The sequence below is a fragment of the Schistocerca nitens genome, chromosome 4, assembly GCF_023898315.1.
Source record: "Schistocerca nitens isolate TAMUIC-IGC-003100 chromosome 4, iqSchNite1.1, whole genome shotgun sequence".
Lineage (NCBI taxonomy): Eukaryota > Metazoa > Arthropoda > Insecta > Orthoptera > Acrididae > Schistocerca > Schistocerca nitens.
Window position 1 is genome coordinate 199266328 of NC_064617.1, and position 20986 is coordinate 199287313.

Below are 20986 nucleotides of genomic sequence, written 5' to 3' on the forward strand. Positions count from 1 at the left end.
ACAATCTTCTCTGGAGGAGGAATGGACTGTCATTCCGCCACAGGCATTCAGATACCTCACTGAAAGTGTCTCCATGTGAGCTCAAGCAGCCATAAGGACGAACGGTGAACACATCCCGCTCTAATGTCCTCTGATAGATCTCTGGATACTTTTGATAAGACAGTGTAAGCCAGACAGTATCTTGTAAAAGCTGTACAGCCCACTGCCTGCTGTTGGATGGTTGACTTGGTTTTCCTTGGTTATGATGCAGGTACCAGAAGTGGAAATCTCCTCCCAAATATTCTCAGTTGGGATTCCCTTTGTCTCATTCCCAGCTTATTGGGGCATTTGGCCACAAAGAACGAACTTCTATAAGGGTACGCCCTGCTATTATGAGAAGCGACTGAAAGGAAAAAAAAAGAGGATCAATCGTTTGTTGCCTGCCGTACATATAATAGCGACAGAAACAATACGTTAAAGTTTATCTTGAACATTACATTATAGCTGAAACGGTCAGACAGTACATTGCAGCAAAAATCTTACAGCCAGAAGAAGACAAATTCTTTTAAACAATTTATAAAGGGTGTGAAGACAGTCCAAACATTTTGTCGACGAACGTTAGAAAGTATTGGGAGGACTGAATATCCTTTTGTAGTCAACAGTATTATGATGTGGTGTTGTTTTCCACTCGCGCGTGCGCGCGCGTGCGCGCGTGCGTGTGTGTGTGTGTGTGTGTGCGCGCGCTTTTTAAGCCCGTCTAATGTGTTTTTAAGCCCTTCTAATGCTTCCGTAAATACTCTCAGTTGCCATAAAAAGTAACAACAAGTAGATTGATGAGCCATCACGTCGTGGAGCTCATCCATCTTGAGTCCTGCTGCAGGAGCCACCGTCTCGTTAATTAACTGATTATTAAGTCGAAGCCACTGGAGGAGAAATATCATTACTACATTTCCCTAATGCTTTAACTTTAATCTGAAACGAAACTCAGTTGCAAGGAGTATGTAAAAGGAGGCAGTTTTTTTCAGACTATGAAATTGATACTCCGTTTCAACGCGCAGTGTAAATTGAGAAGTACGGTTGTCGTTGATATGCGACCATTTTGTGCTTTAAGCAAGTTCAATTTACATCTACATGAATACTGCAGAATTCACACTTAAGTGTTTGGCAGAGGGTTCATCGAAAAACATTGCAGTGCTAATGCTATAACAAATGGAGAAAAGGAATCCTGACTGTTTTTTTTACTTCTAATGGTTCCAAGGAAAGGCGCTGGACAGTGATCTGTTCATCTGTTTCGTTGTTGTAACCGGTTTCTCGGTCTGATGTAGCTCTCCATTGCTGTCGTTTGCCAGTTATAGTCCTCAAAACTACTGCATAGTCACCAACTTCCGAAATGCACTCGAAATAAATATAAAAATTAGTGATCGTCGAGTGCATTCTAACGAGTAACGCAAGAGTGTTTGAAGAGACGTCGTTTTTGGATCACGCTTCTAACTACTTAATAACTGCACTACACCAAGGAGTACCAGTCTGATAATTCCCCATTTTTAAAGAAATTTTCGTAACTAAACGGATATTAAATGAGTAAACTTTTATTTCATTCGGAACTGTTCAGAGTCATCATCAACAACAAAACGCTATGTGACCCTCCTCTCAGACACAATATATTTTTCTGTTGGCCGTGGCATGGAAGCGAATAGCCTCACAATACCATTTTGAGGAATTTTTTGCCTTGTTTGAAGCACATGCTGTGTCAGTTCATGAAGATTACTGACTGTAAGCTGTTATGAAAGCACACGTCCTAGACACATCTATGGGTATCAACTCGGAGGACCTGGTAGGCCAGACGCAGATCCGTACACTTTTCAACGTGTTTGTTGTGTGAAGTGCGCTGTGAGATGTTGCATTTTTTTGCCGGAATGTGCTGGTGATGAAGACTATGACAGTGGCGTCTGTGATTCTGGCACATTACTGACGAGTATTCAGACTCCCTTCAACAATTACCAAACCAGTCCTGTTGTAATATGCAATAGTTCCCCACATCATTATTCCGGAAGTCGTAGAGGTACAAATACAGGTCCCTAGACACTCTGCTTCCCGTGACCCTTCATGATGTCACCTACGAGCACGCTTAGGGTGGTCATGTAATTTTGGTTTTTATATGTTATCGATGTGCACGTCAGAGAGACAGACAGCAAGTTGCATTAGTTTTAAACAATCTTTGGTCTTGTCGTTGCACAGTCTTTGCCTTTGCTACATTTCCATGCCCACTGTCTGCTTACTGTTTACTGTTGTGCCTTCGAGAAATTTGCAAAAATGTTGCCAGGACGTGAGATTCAAATGGCTCGAAGCACTATGGGATTTAACATCTGAGGTCATCAGTCCCCTAGACTTAGAACTACTTAAACCTAACTAACCTAAGGACATCACACACATGTGTGCTGAAGTGTGGTAGGTGACGGACGTATTTATTAGAGATGTGTGGACTAATTGTAACTGTTACGTGAAGAAAGATTGATTGTAAAGGACAGCAAGAATAAATAAGATGTATATATTAAAAAGAGAAGAGAATATATATTTTGAATAATGTCGGTATTTTTGAAGTGAAGAAGTTTGAGGTAAGAGTGCAGAACTGTTCAGGTAATTCGTTGGAATAATTATTGTCACCTAACTAACGAGATCAGAGCTGAGAGAAAGAACACGCCATTTCTCTGAGTCATGCATTAACATATTAACTGATTAATCTGTTCTATTTTTATACAAATTCTTTGTTAACATTGTATCCTCTTTAAATCATCGTTCACTTCGTTATGCATAGTATTGTTCAGACCTATGTTATATGTGCAGATCACGCGAAGTTTAACTCTGTCTTTTTTGAATATATAATTTTTTTTTAAATCGTTGACCTGGAACATTATTTCATAGGAATAGTTACTCTCCCCATCGCACTGCTTACCATTACGCATTACCACATTGTACCATGTGGCTCGAAACAGTTAGGAAATAGTTTGGAAATTTTATTTAGGAATAGAAATCTAGCTTAGCCACTGTCTGCTTACTGTTTACTGTTGTGCCTTCGAGAAATTTGCAAAATGTTGCCAGGACGTGAGATTCAAATGGCTCGAAGCACTATGGGATTTAACATCTGAGGTCATCAGTCCCCTAGACTTAGAACTACTTAAACCTAACTAACCTAAGGACATCACACACATCCACGTCCGAAGCAGGATTCAAACCTGCGACCGCGGCAGCAGCGCAGTTCCGGACTGAAGCGCCTAGAACCGTTCGGCCACAGAGAACGGCCGGACGAGAGGTAAGTGGAAAATTTGATTAGGGCCAGATGCGCATTTAACATAGATCAGTTGTATTCAGACCAATTACAGTTCAGTTCAAATTAGGTTCTGTTTAGTCAAAGATTAGCATACGAGTTTAAGTTGGATAACAGTCGTGAGTACATAGTTTCGTAAAACACAGACTTTATAAGAGTGTGGTTACGACGTTAGCGTCGATCTGACTGCCACAGATACAAGCGAGCCTCATCGTTGAACACCACAGAATCCCACTCACTATTCTAGTTCACTTTGGCTCTCTTGCAAATTTCTGTTGTTTGTAGTATGCTGTCAGCGATAAATAACGCGTGGTAACTCGGGAATTCAGCCAGCTTGCAGTAATGTATTCCCTACAGTTGGTGATGACACTCTCCTGTAACCTCTGAATAGATATTAACTGTTGTCATTCTGTTCGTCAGACACAGCCGATAGTCCTAAGATCGTCTCGTAGCTTAGCCTTTGTGGAAGCAGCGGTGCCTACTCCTCTTGCCACACTTGTGTGAGCCTATCTAGTCGCGAGTGGCGCTACACTTGTTGCAATACGGACAACTGTATGTGTGATGTGTCGATGTGATGCTCCTATGTCCCTCACGCCAATGATTCGAACTTTCTCAAAGTCCTACATTGATAAACTGCACTAGTACGTCCTCTGACCATGCTGCATTCCGATGTCCACCAGACTGTAGACGAAGAAAAGAATTAAGAAAAAAAACAGAAAATCGTGACAGTCTCGAGTAGCCCCGACGACGTTCCTGGAAGCGGTCATAAAATGCTTCAGATTTTAGAAGAATTTAACGTGTCAAGTTGATCGTGAACATGTTACTCTGTGTGGAGGGGAGATTGTTGATAAAGTCACATAAAAACCTGGAGTTTTTGGTCAATCATGTTGCTGAGACTGTGGTCATGTGCAGATAAGAATGAAGGTGCATTAGGCGTTCTGTGCACAGAGGCTGGAGTCGGCAGTGTTCTGTAGGTGTCTGTCGTACGCCACGTGCTCCATCCGTTGCCTGCCATGGTACCTGGCAACGCTGCGGTGAGAGCCATGAGGGACTCGCGTTTCTGCTTATTGCTCTCCGTAGATAAGTTTGTATGCTCGGAAAACTATCATTGGCGCTTCTTACTGCAATACTTGCTGCGTTTGTTTCATGCCACACATACAGAACATTACAGTGGGTAAGTATCTTCACCACGCCTAAAATAATGTTTGCACACCTGCACATGTTTATTTTTATATCGAGCATGAAGTTTTCGTGAGCTTTTGACCAGAATTGTTTGTATAATAATAGACTGCCGCAGGCAGTCACAACTGGCACAGTGACGCTATTGGCTGGAATGTTACGTGTAGAGTGTATCCAAAATACCTTGGTCTGTACCTGCGCCAGATGATGAAGTAGGGGCCAAGGGGATAAAGATAGTGGGGGGGGGGGGCAGTTGCGCTGTGTGTGGCCATCTCCTGGTAAGGGATGTACAGTTCAACTGCTGAAGGCTACTCACAAGCAGAACTTGTAAACTATATCTATCGAGTCTACAAATAAACATGTTAACACGTTATACCAGTACGACCAATAATTAGGTAAGTCAACCCATTACTATTAAATACACAATGGGTTACAATATTATGTTCGAATTGCAATAGAAGCAGAGATTTATTTTCGTTTATTTCTCTTGTTTGCACGTTAAAAATAGCTTCTTTTGCCAAAACACAGCATATTTTTTTTACAATTTCACCTGATTAATATGGTTAATGTTGCTGCAATTGTGACAGGAGCCTGCAGCAGCCTATTATTAAATAAACAATTGTGGACAATTCTGGTGAATAGCTCATGAAAAGCTCATGCTCGATATAAAAATAAACATATAATTTCTTCACATATATTGTTGCAAACCCATACTCTTATATCATAAGCTGTCAATGGACCTTAAAATAATTGATGATGAGGTCCCATACTCCGAGGAGCATAGGGAACGATGCGGGAGACCCGACTAGGCAAGGTCGTAGCGGAGGTGGTTTGCCATTGCCTTCCTCCGACCGTAATGAGAATGAATAATGATGATGAAGACAACACAACAACACCCAGTCATCTCGAGGCAGGGAAAATCCCTGACCCAGCTGGGAATCAAACCCAGGACCACGTGCGCGGGAAGCGAGAACGATACCGCAAGACCACGGGCTGCGGACTTAAAATAATTACATTACTTAATTGAAAAATACGGTAGTTGCTTATATATTGTGATGGATCAGAAAGTTTCACATGTTAACTATATGGCGAAATATTCACTGCTTTGTTTCCTACTATTTGCAGAAAAATCTTTTCTAAATCGCAAACTACTAGTGAAATGCGAGCAATGTTATGAACTTTTCACTTTAACTCTATCATTTGTGAGTGTGAGCAGAAGTGCATGCTCTACATATGATCAATGAGATTGGAGATAGATATAGAACTCGTCTCAAGGTTGAAAAAAAAATTGAATGGGTTAGCAACGATGTATGACCTAGCACGCACCAAATGCAAACTCATATCGACCCCTATTTTCCATTGCAAAAAACTGGAATTCCGTGCACTGGCTTAGTTAAAGCCGAAAAATCACAATAACTATGACCATTAACGAAATAATAAGAAGTGCTTCATGACGCTGACAAATGAGGCTACGTGATGCGAGAGAATTAAACTTGTTTTTTTTTTTGAATGAAAAGTTTCTTTAAAATTGTTTGAGAAAGGTGGTGTACACACTCCTCCATTCCCACAGTAGAGCGAGCAGCCACCGGCCGCGTAGAAGTGGGCAAAGGAAGGTGCGTTCGTAGTGGACAACGTGCGCAGCTCGGTGGGCGAGAGCAAACTAACGCGGCCGCCCCTTCGGGGCAGAGGCGTGGACTCGCCCTGCGCTGAGAACGAGAACGCGTTTCTGCGCAGGGCGCAGGTTATCTTGCTGGAGCTGGCTGCACTGCCCCTGTCCATCGCGCGTCGCCTCATACACGCACAGCGCTACAACGTGGGCCTACCTTGTCGCGGATCTCCTGGCGCATCTTCTCTCGCTCCTCCTCCATCTTGCGGTGCTTCTCCTTGCGGCGCTCCTCGGCCTCGCGGATCGCCTCCTGACGTTCCCTCTCGGCCTCCTCCTCCTTCTCCTTGTCGTCGCCATCATCGTCTCCGCCCACCGCACCTGCAACAACAAGCACGTCTTGTAACACCACCTGCAGCCGCCAATAACTCGGCCCCACTGCTCCACAAATCAAATTGCACCACTGCTTGAACACCCATAGTCCATGTCAAAAGATGCATTGATGTAGCATTTCGTCAGTGCTAAAGGGGAACTTTATTTTCATTTGGTATCTTTTGGCTAGAATATCATAGCTGAACTAAGAGACAGTTCTCAGTGAGAATACAGCTCACTGTGGGAATTTGTAGGGGAGAGTGTTGTGCCTGGAGGATGTTGCACCTAGGAACACATGATGCTCCCTGGTCGATGCTTCTACCTAGAGCCTGATTTTAAAATCACCTGAACGAAAGTGCACTACAAACCGCCACAGCGGTTCTAGGCGCTTCAGGCTTCATCCGCGCTGCTGCTGCGGGCGCAGGTTCATATCCTGCCTCGGACATGGATGTGTGTGATGTCCTTCGGTTAGTTAGGTTTAATTAGTTCTAAGTCTAGGGGACTGATGACGTTAGATGTTAATTCCCATAGTGCTTAGAGCCATTTGAACCATTTGAACCTTTCATGTGCTTCAACTCTTATGACTGCAGTCTCGTTTCTGTACAAATTATAAATAACCTTTCGCTCCCTATAGTTTGTCCCTGGTGCCTTCAGAATTTAAAGGTGTGTAGTTCAGTCAATATTTTACACGCGGTGTAAATGTTGTGACAAGATCGGGAACTCTGCGGGTCTGTTCACCGATGACTGAGATGTACATACGAAACCCACGGCCCCAGAAATTTGTAGCAAAACTATAGGAGACCTACAGGGAATCAAGAGTTGGTACAGGAACAAACCACTTTCAGTGACTCATCGGCTCCAGGTTCACACTGTACCGAAACGCCAAAGAAACTGATACAGCCATGCGTATTCAAATACAGAGATACGTAAACAGCAAGAATACAGCGCTGCAATCGGCAACGCCTATATAAGACAACAAGGGTCTGGCGCAGTTGTTAGATCGGTTACTGCTGCTACAATGGTAGATTATCAAGATTTAAGTGAGTTTGAACGTGGTGCTATAGTCGGCACATGAGCGATAGGACAAAGTATCTTCGAGGCAGCGATGAAGTGGGGATTTTCCCGTACGACCATTTCACGAGTGTACCGTGAATATCAGGAATCCGGTAAAACATCAAATCTCCGACATCGCTGCGGCCGGAAAAAGATCCGGCAAGAACGGGACCAACGGCGACTGAAGAGAATCGTTCAACGTGACAGATGTGCAGCCCTTCCGAAAACTTCTGCAGATTTCAATGCAGGGCCATCAACAAGTGTCAGCGTGCGAATCATTCAACGAAACATCATCGATATGGGCTTTCGGAACGAAGGCCCACTCGTGTATGTTAGATGACTGCACGACACAAAGCTTTACGCCTCGTCTGGGCCCGTCATCACCGACATTGGACTGCTGATGAGTGGAAACATGTTGCCTGTCTCGTTTCAAATTGTATGGAGTGGATGGACGTGTAAAGGTATGGAGACAACCTCATGAATCCATGGACCCTGCATGTCAGCAGGGGACTGTTCAAGCTGGTGGAAGATCTATAATGGTGTGGGCCTTGTGCAGTTGGAGTGACGTGGGGTCCCGGATACGTCTAGATACGACTCTGACAGGTGACACACATGTAAGCATCCGCTCTGCTCACCTGCATCTATTGATGTCCATTGTGCATTCCGACGGACTTGGGCAATTCCAGCGGGACAATGCGACACCCCACAATTCCAGAATTGCGACAGAGTGGCTCGAGGAACACTCTTCTGAGTTTAAACACTTCCGCTGGCCACCAACCTCCCCAGACATGAACATTATTGAGCATATATGAGGTGCCTTGAAACGTGCTGTTCAGAAGAGATCTCCATCTCCTGGTACTCTTATGTATTTATGGAGAGCCAAGCAGGTTTCATGGTGTCAGTTCTCTGCAGCACTACTTCAGACATTAGTCGAGTCAATACCACATGCTGTCGCTGCACTTCTTCGTGCTCGCAGGGGCCCTACAGGCTATTATGCAGGTGTACCAATTTCTTGGCTCTTTAATGTACGTTTGGAAGCTAAGTCTCCACCCACCCCTCTCCTCTTAACGCAATCGCTTTTACAGAGGAAAGTATGGAGAGACTCCATCCAATAAGACCACAAGAAGGAATTTAAGGCCTTTCAGTTCACCCTTTAATTGAAACTTACTTTACTTAACGTCTGATTCATTGGTTCGGAATCACTGATAGCATCGTAAACAACATTAAATAAGGAAGGTTTGATAAAACAATGTGCACTCAGAAGTGTTCTAATAACATTGTTTACATGCAGACAATCTCAATAACCTTTCATTTGTGCTTCTGATTTTTATTACTGTCTGGAAAGTAGTATCCTGGCTGCCAAATCGTATTCCATTTTCATTAAGATGATTTAGTCACCTGGTCAGCTGCGAGGACTGGCCGCACGGTTTGAGGCGCCATGTCACCGATTGCGCGGCTCCTCCCGCCGGAGGTTCGAGTCCTCCCTCGGGCATGGGTGTGTGTGTTGTTCTTAGCATCAGTCAAGTAGTGTATCATTCACCTGGTCAATGGGCCTTGAATGCCAAGATTTTCGGTACGCCCCTCCTTGTCCCAATTAAATGGAGAGAAGACAATGCCGCAAGCGAAGTGCGTCTCACAGATGCGATATTGAGGCTGAAGTATTTTATAGCCCCTGTAAAATAACCCTTTGAAAATAAGCAACTTCTGCAATGCAGTAACATAATATGGGAAACAAAGAACAGTCAATGGGAATTTCTATGGCAGAGAGTGAAGTATTCCTTCTGTTTTGAGAACAGAACACTAGAGCCCTCGTTCCGGAAAGCGACGTAGGATGTACGGACGCGTGCTTAAAAGTAAAGCCTCCGAATTTTTTATGTGAATTCTCTTGAAGCTTTTTAAATAAAACAAATTTTATTAACATTCTACATCATTATCGTTCACGTCTACATATTTGCAGTCCTCTGCATCTGGAGGGCTCAGAATTGTAGCATGGCGATGTACAACGTAACTATGTCGGCCGTGAGAAAGAGCATGCTGTAATTGAGTTTCCAATCTGAAGAGTTCGTCCTTACATGCAACAACCTCTCCTTCAGCATAACAATACCAGACCATACACGAACGCTGCGACATCTACAACAAACCCACGCTTTGGGCTCACTGTCACCATCGTCCACAACACAGTTCCAACACAGTCCTTACAGAATTTAAAGAACAGCGTCGAGGACATATTTTTGATAGCGATGAAGCGATGCAAGCAGAGGTGAGGTTGTTGCTCCGTTAACAAAGTCAAACATTCTACAATGACAGTATCAACAAATTGGTCTCTCGCTGGGAGAAATGTGTCCGTCGCCAGAGCGACTAAATAGTAAATATGTACTAAATATGTAGACATGGAGAATAAAGATGTAGAATGTTAATAATGTTTGTTACATTTAAAAAGCATTAAGAGCCCTCACATAAAAAAATGGCGGCATTACTTTTCAGCCGTCGTAATTATGACACCATGGCTAAGGATACTGTCCCGCTTAACGACTGCTTGTGACGGTCGCAAAGAATTTCGTGTGGAATTGAATTTAGATGCCGCATAATGCAGCTAGACATGCATAGGTCCAAGGCACATAGGGTATTTGAAGCGAAAACTCGTCTGAGAATTGAAGCATAGTTTTCTGGCGGGAGTAGAAGTATTCAAGTTTTTAATTAAACACACATTTAATCGCATCTTTAAAATATTTTATACAACACTAAGAGCGTTGTCCGCCCCTGGTAGCTGAATGTCAGCGCGTTGGCATGTCATACCTAACGGCCTGGGTTCGATTCCTGGCTGGGTCGGAGATTTTCTCCTCTCAGGGACTGCGGAACGGTCTACCCGACGTGAGGCCCTAGCCACACGGCATTTCCATTTCCAGTAAGAGCGTTGACAGTAAGTTAGCAAGCGTAATAATATTTCTGTTTATGTAGCCTCTGGAAAATATTAGCGGTTTAGGCAGTTCAGCAACATAAAGTTCCAGCATTACTTTTGCTCAAACGACTTTGCTACTATGTTTTGAAACTAACAGAATCAACAGATATTTGGTTTTAAGCGTCACGACAAATTTTCAGAAATTACGAGTAACTAGCTGGAGAGAGCATGGAAAGGAATTAAGACAGAAATGTATTACAGCGGTCTATGTTCAATATTAAAGTGAGACGTGTTTTTTAAATCATGTATGGCATTCTGAAGGCAGGTGAGGAACGACGAGTCACTAAACGAGGTAAAGCCTAATGCTACAATGATTTAAACGGTTTTCATACTACTTAAGAGTAGACCTTTTGGCTGTCTAAATGGCTAACACTTGTCGTGTCCTAGTAAGTAAACAAAGCACTCAAGAGCAGACAGTCTAAAGAAAAACGCGTAACACTGTTCTTCGATGAAGATTCTTAGCGTTGAGAATGATCCATCAACACCATGGTTCTGCAGTGTCAATAGTAACCTGAGGCAAGTTTGCTGTTTTCGTTTTCAGATACGAGAATTTTCTCACATCCGCTAGTCATACATTATTTTTATTAACGCAAAAAAGCTGCGAGTTATTTTCAGCTGCCGTTTTCGTCGGATGATGTTATTCCCAACGATGAAACGAAATTCTAAAATACAATTTATGAAAAAGAGGAAATGTCGCATGAATGTTATTTTGAAACACAGCTATTCATTATTAAGCATTGTTTTGTTGATTAAATGCAAACGAGCTTTGAAAGCTAAAATTAAAATAAAATGCAAATTCTATGTAGATTTTGTAGCAGCCATCTTTCTGTCAGATGAGTCTGCTACATCACAACCCCACGAACGACGAGCGGAAAATTTTTAATACTTTGACGATGAAAATAAGTGCCTAGCACTGAAAAAAAACTTTTCCCCTATCCGTATCTTTGGTATTATACACGGAGCATATTTTCAGCGTTAATGCATCTAACAGAACACTTATTTTTAAATATATCAGGCTAGTACGGAAACTAAAATCTGATGTGACGTAAAAATAAAACTCGCAGACTCACACACAAACACACACAGATCGCAATAACAATGATACTCTCTGTACATGTAGGGAGGTACATTATATTACATTTCCTTTTGACTGCCTCAACTAATGAAATATGGTGAAATAGATCTATCTATCTTCAAAAGGTTTAGAAACCAATCCTTGTAATGTCTTGAAGGCCGCAATGAGTTGTCTAAACCTCGCGTTTCTTTAGCTCCAGTGAGCTTAGGGAAACACACGGTGTTTTCTCTCAGAATTTGTTCCTTCCACAATGCGATTTTCTTTTTAAGTGCATCCCCATAGTACCAGAAATCAGTCGTGGTTCATTTTGCTATATCTTACTGTGGGCAGCTGCACTCGAGTCCACTTAAAATGTGATGTCTGCAATCCACTCTGGACCGTCTAACTTTCGTTCATGCTCTCCTTTTTCCTTCATAAATTCAACAATAGAGGTTTTAAATTGAAAAATCGTTTCAAGCATGCCCCTTGACTTAATTAACGTACTTCGCAGTAATACATGAAGTCTCTATACCCTTCGGTCAGTTCCATCGAAAAGTGTTGCAACTGACGCTGGAATAATGCATGCGATTTCAGAAAATATACTTTTCATACCGCCGATTTCATCACGTCCTCCATGACTGCAAATTTAGCACAAAGTGATTCTTAACGTACGGAACAATGATGCGCATCTGTCGAGCACCGCAATTTTTTGCTCTTTCATTGTCAACTAAATCTTTAAATTCTTTTTGTATGATGTTGTAGTGTCGTTCCACAGCAAGTTTGCAACCCTCCTCGATTCTGCAACTGTATGTCGCGTAATAGATATTGAGAATTCTTATCCTTCTCTTCTGTGCTTCCCATTCATTTTTAAAGGCTTGTTACAACAGATCACTAGACTGCCTCTTTTTGTGCAAACAGCCACTGGACCTGTGAACTTCCTTCATACCATGAACAGAAACACCGGTGACACCACGACTGTGCCGACCGGAAAACGCTGGACTGCAAAGTTAAATGAAATATCGCCCTGCACGTAGTACTTCTGAGAAGTAGCGAGCAAAGCCGAACCTCGGTCTGCACGCATCCCACACGTACGGTTCTTGTGCAGTTTGGCTTGCCGTGGCCAACCTTGCTGTGGTTCATCGTGACTGGGTAAAGCGATTTAAGACCCGAAACGAACATGCACACCATTCGACACTCGTGCGAGTCTCATAACTTAATGCAAATGTCACACATTTACAGCCTAAACAACAACAGCCACTACATAGCATCTGCACAAATTGGCAGTCGCGCAGCCACGTTTGGAGGATTCGCCACAGGGGCTTGTTTTCTATGTGACGTATTGTACATTCTTACTCCCAAACATAATATTAAAACGCAAACAATGTATCTTGATGTTACGCGACGTCCATGAGGACAACAAAATGTGTAAGCAGTAGCGAGTACTTCTGAAGCGTTATTGAGAAAATTGGAAGATAATTTCGGTCGTCAGATATATACCTGTGCGTGGCCATTTTTACCATGAAGCGCCGGCAGCCGAGTGTTTAGCATTCAAGCCCCGTAATCGCTGGATCGAGTCCCGTTCGTCAGTTTTTTTAATTTTCAACACAGTCATTTTCTTTACTATTTACATTACAATTGATATAATGGGAAAAATACGTGTAATCGGATGAACTTTTATTAAATTTACAATGTTATTTGGCAGTCTACAAATTTTTATTACCACAAATAATATAATATTCATAACTATCGACTAGTAAACGATGCAATGATTTTGCATTTATTACATATTACACAATATGTTGTTAAAGTTTTCTTTAGTCTCTATCTGTAACCAATCTCAATAAAATTGAACTGAAGTAGCACACTCATTTGCGATCTCGAGCGCCAGAGATAAAGCCAGAATGAAATAGCAGCTCATAGTGGCTCGGCTTCATGCATTCTTTTTTAAAAATTTTGTGACTAAAGCCCTTCTGGCCTATTATTTAGTTTATACGTGACATGTAAGTACTGTGTCTGTCTTGTATTGTTAGTCAGTAGTTACACTTTTATATAAAAATTTCCTTTTCCCATAAATTTGTAATTATGTTATAGCCCACTTTAAACATTTAAATTCCGATGAAGGCACTCTTAAAAGTGTTCAAATCTGGTTAATAAAACTAAAAATTGTGACATAGGGCTCATTTGTTTCAACTTTAGAATGAAATATCCTCAACATTCCTCATATTACTTCAACAGTTTGAGATATAGAAATGACATTTTGGCGCGTGATAGCACACAAAGAAGGGAATATTTTATCATACAGTTATTCTGAAAGAACTTCAGTATCTACCACGTTATTCCACCAATTACAGACTTTTTCGATGAAGCAATGTGATTTTTAACGACCATCCACAGCTGGTGAAACGAGAAATGCAGTGGGTTCTCGGACGACGTAAGTGAAGACATTACACTTTATTTTTTTACCGTGGATGTGCTTTTTCATAAGCTGTTGACGTTACTTTTCCTCGGTTCCTCACGTAATAAACTTAATAAACCACTGTTTCAGAATTATCTCGCATTTGCGTTTGCACAACATGTTAGGGAGGTGATATTGTGTAAAGACCGCTGTGTTTTGGTGTAAGAAGCAAATTTTAACATGGCAAGAAGGGAAACGACCTTCTATGAAAGTTACAAATGGTCAACAAGACACGCGAATATAAATCACTGCATATGTTGAATTTCAGTGGAATTCTTTTCTATACTAAAAGAAGTAAAAGTGACAGTGTCCGCAGCTCGTGGTCGTGCGGTAGCGTTCTCGCTTCCCACGCCCGGGTTCCCGGGTTCGATTCCCGGCGGGGTCAGGGATTTTCTCTGCCTCGTGATGACTGGGTGTTGTGTGATGTCCTTAGGTCAGTTAGGTTTAAGTAGTTCTAAGTTCTAGGGGACTGATGACCATAGATGTTAAGTCCCATAGTGCTCAGAGCCATTTGAACCATTTGAAAAGTGACAGTAGATCTTTTTGAACTGTCACGATGGAAGCGTGGGCTTGGAGGGATTCCACTTAGTATTTACAAGAAATATGAGTGGAGGTTTCTGTTTAGGATGGTACTTAACCTCCACCGCTCCGTATTTCCCCTGCAGCGCCTCCCGCAATCTACCACAAATCCTCTCCCCTCGTGTGCCCTGCCGACTGCGCATCTTCCATCCACGTTATTCTCCACATATTCCTACCACCTGTAGACAGCCTTGCAAAAAAAAAAAAAAGTCATAGTATCGCAATTACAGATCTGCATTTTACAGTAACACGACTAGATTATTACTCAGTAGGAAAGACAAAATGAAATCTTTGACTCGGAGTATTGTGTATAAAATCATATGTAATGTGATGGCACAGTTTTGGTAGTTAGGTTATGACGACATGAGAGAAGCTGGACACAAGAAAGGACACAGTCACCCTCTACGGAAGTTGCTTTTACAGAAAGTCGCCCATACGATGTAGACGTGACGTTTTACCTATCGTTAAGAGAAGCAGAAAGATAACGCTGCTGGAAATACATTAAATCAACTAGCATATCACACGGAGCCCCAGCTTACTATTAAATGCCTGGGCACAATTTCCTCTGTATCAGTCTCTTAAATTAAGTTTGAGTTATGCTAATGTTAGATTACAGTAGTAAATTCAACTTTATTTTCATCTTTTATCAAACGTAGCTATTGCGGACATTCTCAGCAAAACTAGGTCAGCGAACAAATGGAAAATGTAATGTTAAAATCCATTTACTGTCTATTTCAGTAACGTTTCACTATCCCAATGTTCATTTCGAAGTCACAGCTTGGTCAGCAGGGCTTCAGTTTTATGAAGGATCTTATATAGATCAGAAGCCGTGCTCAACGATTTGTGACTTCGAAATGTACGTTGGCATATGCTGAAATAGGCCGTAGATGAATTTTATTATTATGATTTCTCAGCAACAGTTATACTTTCGTTTATTATCACTCTGTAACTCTTGCTTTACGGAAAATGTCAGATTTTGGAGATAACGATGTCAAAAAGTTGCCTTACTTTTTAAATTTTCAGTCATTAATGTATCACAGCGTCATATTCTAGGGCGATTCGCGACAGCACTTCAAACACTTGAGCAAACTGACTACAGCCTCACAGTACATTCGCTACTTACGAAGTTTGCTGTCAACAGTCTACCACAGTTTCTAAACAACAGTGACGTTCATAAATGTAATACTAAAAGGAGAAATGATGCCCTGGGCTTTAGTTTGGCGCACAAAGGAGTGAGGTCTTTTATTACTACCGATATCGGTATTGTACCAAAATTTCGGTATCTGTATAGAGCTAATGAGTTTCTTTGGTAAAAGTGTTCCTAGACGCTAGTTTTGATCTTTCTGTTCATATGCACCAAGAGTCAATCAGTGAACAGAATGGCCGCCTGTCATGATGTGTTACGGAGAAGATTAAACTTTTTTTGCAGTCGATTTCCAACAGCAGTGATGTATCCTTCATATTCAACGAATGACTGTTGGTGTAAACAAAGAGAAAGCTTAGAACTAGGTTCAAGGAATAGTGTTAGCAAACCAACACATTAGCTATACATATACCGAGATGATAGTACAATAACGAAACTGTTTCTAATAAGACTATTAATACAGCAGAGTGTCACAAATTTCATAAAATACGTCACTACTGTTGGTAATCGCCGGCAAAAATGTTCCATAAAAATCTTTCACTGACTACGTCGTGATGAAAGGAATTTTATGGAAAATACATTTAATTTCAAATACAAACTGAAATCGTATATGCTTGACAGCTCCTTGTACCCCATAGAAGAATTTCTGACTGTGTACGAGTATGACTGTGTGCGTATGTGTATGCTTAAGAAAGAGAGAGGAAGCAGAGAGATATTGAACGTTGTTAAATAGATGTCACTGAATACATGGAAAAACCCTTAAGCAACTTGATAAATGGTAAGAAAATGGCTCTGAGCACTATGACACTTAACTTCTGAGGTCATCAGTCCCCTAGAACTTAGAACTACTTAAACCTAACTAACCTAAGGACATCACACACATCCATGCCCGAGGCAGGATTCGAACCTGCGACCGTAGCGGTCGCGCGGTTCCAGACTGTAGCGCCTAGAACCGCTCGGCCACCCAGGCTGGCAAATGGTAAGAATGTTGCCACATTTCCCGCTGATAAGATGTGCTATAATTGTGAAACTGGGTCGTTTTTAATCATAAATAGAGCTCACAATTATGATCCAAGGAACATGAAAATAAATAAATAGCTATGTATCAGAGCGGTTCTAGGCGCAGGTTCAAATCCTGCCTCGGGCATGGATGTGTGTGATGTCCTTAGGTTAGTTAGGTTTAAGTAGTTCTAAGTTCTAGGGGATCGAAAACCTCAGATGTTAAGTCCCATAGTGGTCAGAGCCAGAGCTATGTATCATACCGTTTTGCGTATCATCTCTATTGGTAATATCTGTGTACGTCGCACGACATTTTGTGTGTTGTTGTGAAGTTCAGTTTTCGCCTGACGATGGCTTAAGAAATCGAAAGCCGGTTCGAGATTAAGTGTACGATATTTTGCAGAATAGGAGGAAAGTGTTCCCCTTTAAATGTGACTGTCATGTTCAGTTAAGCACTGACGAAAAATTCATGTCAGACCGTTTGTCCCTACCACGAAGCGTGCGTCTATATGCAGAGGCCATTAATTCCATCGATGTAACCGCCTTAGTTTTTTGTCGTATTCTATACACTTCATATATTTGATGTAGAATCAGATAGCCCCGTATATTTCGATCTTATAACTTATTATTTCAGAGTATTCCTAACAATATAAAATTTTTGAATAGATGACCGACACTTTTGGCTAATAATTTGAATATTTTGTTCAGTTCTGGATTTAAATATAGAAAGTAGCGTCACTAATAATTTATAATATTAAAAATACATGATTCGCGGGATACTTCATTGTTTTAAATGAAGAAAACGTACCATTTTCTCACATAAAAATAAGGGAGATCGTACAAAACAGAACATGAAAAATTTCATTTAATTTTCAGTCTAAGAATATACGAGTCCATTCAACAAACCTTACGAGAAATCTGAATTTTTATAAAATGGAATAGTTTGTGAATCATATGTAAAAGATCGCATATCTGTATCAAAGTGCGCTTAAATTTGTAAAAGAAACCAAACAATCCTAAACAAAACTACGAAATGTCTTGTCACATGAAGTCTGCTGAAAATTGTTAAAATGTGGAAAAATAATTGTAATAACAAATTTTAATGACGTGTCAAATATATTGATTGTTGAGAGATTGTAAACAGGTGTGCGACTGCGACCACATGGCTAATTATTAGTTTTGGCTCAACTGTGTCTCAGTGTTTGTTTGGTTTGTAATGTTTTGATACGTTGCCAGTATTTCAATGAGTTACTATAATAAGTGTTCCAAGTTCGTATATATGAATTTCAAACAGTCTTGGTTGCAATTTATTCTTTTATTAACAATGTGTTTTGCTTTCGAGTGGCATCTGCAGATTATTTTAAACGTTTTTAAAAACCATAAAACGGCTCTGTGCTACAGTGAAGCTCACGTCACATCAGAGAAACCCGCAGAGGCCTTAATAAAGTACGATGATACTCACAACGAAGGACACACATTTAAAAATAGTGCGAGTGTACAGCTCTACTCTCACCATGTAGGGCTCCCATGATCCGTCAGTCAACCCTACACCTTGTGAGCAAAATCAAATACAGTGCATAACAGCATAGGTTATGTGCAGTGATATGTTTAAATGTGACTGTCAATTGGAAACCTGTACTATGAAGCTTTAGTACAGACATAATAACACATGGGAACACCAGACGGACATAAAAATGACTGCAAGTGCAAAAAGTATATATTTGTAAATAGTTAAATAATTTAAATGAGTTGATAGGGATCACTACAGATCTCCTGTCAAAATATATACAATTAAATAAGTTTCTTTATGTTACAGCCACTGATGATGCCTAGCATGAGTAGATGAAACTTGTTTGCTAGACACAAATCAAATATTCAGATGTAAAAGACGGGATTTCGTTCTTATTCATATTATAGAGCACACATTCTGAAAAATGTCATTTCGGAACGGAAACAGACAAGCAATAGTTCTTGCCGTGAAGTTGCGGCGGCATCGCTGTGCACTCGTATTGTGTTTAATTGTGTATACTTCTTTGTGAGAGTAGTCCTACCGTTGCACCATTCTGGCCTGCTGATGCGACTTTATTAAAGCATCTGTGGGTTTATTTGATTTCACGCATCCTTCAATATAGTAAATAGCCTTTTTGTGTTTTTTTAATGTTTAAAATAATCTGAAGGCACCCCACGAAGAGCGAAACGCGTTGTTAATAACAGAATAAATAGCACCGAAGACTATTTTTAATTAAAATATTCTCCATACGGTTGCTATACCAGACGGCCTAAGGGAGTGGAAGATATTTAACCCTTTCAGAACTGAATTTTTCTGAAGGAAGAAACATTTTTCTTTTGTGGTAACGCTCTTAGGTGATTTTTTTTAATGCTTTTAGAAGCAAGATTTATAAAAAGGTATGTATGAACTCCCAGCATGCTGGAGTAGCTTGGGTCAGCAACCTCTGTTAATGAGTAGAACGAAAAACCAGCCCAAGTCCCAAATTTTTACTTTTTATTCATTCGATGACTAATGTCGGACCGAGACTCATTTTCAAATTATCACAGCAAAGCCGAAGATGTCGAAAATGTGTGATGGACATTTACAGTGCATACAGATAATGGGCCCGTTTTCAAAACATATTTTGTGCATTTGGCTTCGTTTTATGGACAAAAACAACTAATTACGAAATATTATCTATTCAAATAAACAGTAAAATGATCATTCAATCATTACCGTGCAGAATAACAATAACAGTATTCAATTGCGCAGTACAATACAGCGAACCAACGCCGTCTGGGGCATTCTGGTGGTCAAGAGCTGCTGCGCACTGCTGCACCGACTTACAGATATTTTCATAGTCATGCCCAACAGTAGGCAGCACTTTTGCCTAATGAAGAGGTTGAACATGCACAAATGTGTACCTCACGTTTCCATTGAGAAAAAAATACTTCTTTTACAGCCAATGCAGAGTAATAGTTAATGCACACAATGCAGCCGGAGGGTCTGAAAGGGTTAATGTACCAAGTCATGTGATGCAGACGTATTTTGCGTCTCTATTAAGGACCAAATTACCGCGACTGAACGAACTGAGTTAACTGTACTGTTGGTCGATTGGTTGGATGATTAAAGGGACCAAACTACTAATTTATCGGTCCCTTGTTCTGCGAACATACGGGTCTATGAATATTTTTGTCGCGTTTATATCGCGTCGCTCTACAGATAATATTAATGCACTAGATAAGCAGCAAATTTTGCTAGAAGGTGCTCAGGTTCAATAGGAAACTGTGTTTAGGGTGGAGTTGCGCCTAGGTGAGGCTACCCGGCAGTCTCGAGTGCAGCCCGTGTTACCTGCCAGGGGGGCGGCGTCGGAGGCGGAGGCGTCGGCGTCGGCGGCGTGCGCCATGGCGGCGCCCGCAGGAGCGCTGGCGCTACCGTGGCTGCGACGGGGTCCCTCCTTCCGTGACTGTGGCTGCACGCAGCCGACCGCCGCCGTGCCCGCCCCGTGGGACAACTGCCGCCCCCCGGAGAGGGCCATCCCTGACGTATGGATTTCTGCCCCAGCGCCCACCCCGCGTCGATATTCTTAATCGAGGCGGCGTAATCCGTTAGTCGCATCGATTCGCCGCCAGCACGACAGGGCCTACCGATGTATCATCATATACTGTCCTCCTCCTGCCGTACATGTGATGTCTGAGAAGTCTCGTTATTCCTTTAGAAAACAAGAGAAGAGAAGTGTGCCACCGGCTGGGGTGGCCGAGCGGTTCTAGGCGCTACAGTCTGGATCTGCGCGACCGCTACGGTCGCAGGCTCGAATCCTGCCTCGGGCATGGATGTGTGTGATGTCCTTAGCTTAGTTAGGTTTAATTAGTTCTAAGTTATAAGGGACTGATGACCTCCGATGTTAAGTCCCATAGTGCTTAGAGCTATTTAGAAGTGTGCCGCCGCCGTCGCTCGATCGATTCTGCAGTATCCAGTGAAATACACTATCTGACCAAACGTATTCGGACGTTCCTAAGTACCGGGTGATAAAAAAGTCAGTGTAAATTTGAAAACTGAATAAATCACGGAATAATGTAGATAGAGTGGTACAAATTGACACACATGCTTGGAATGACATGGGGTTTTATAAGATCCAAAAAAAAGTTCAAAAATGTCCGACAGATGGCGCTTCATCTGATCAGAATAGCAATAATTAGCATAACAAAGTAAGACAAAGCAAAGATGATGTTCTTTACAGGAAATGCTCAATATGTCCACCATCATTCCTCACCTATAGCTGTAGTCGAGGAATAA

General features: G+C 41.6%; 1 protein-coding gene across 4 annotated transcripts in view; it reads right to left on the reverse strand.

Annotated features, from left to right (window-relative positions):
• The window catches only part of LOC126251764 (complexin), a 701713-nt gene that overhangs the window by 142867 nt on the left and 537860 nt on the right, over positions 1-20986 (reverse strand). For 2 of the 4 annotated variants that reach the window (XM_049952384.1, XM_049952383.1), the window contains exon 2: positions 6307-6467. In XM_049952384.1, the coding sequence (XP_049808341.1) occupies positions 6307-6467 (161 nt within the window). Of the gene's footprint in view, positions 1-6306; positions 6468-20041; positions 20125-20986 lie in introns of those variants that run through there. The other 2 variants (XM_049952381.1, XM_049952382.1) reach the window with 2 other exon arrangements.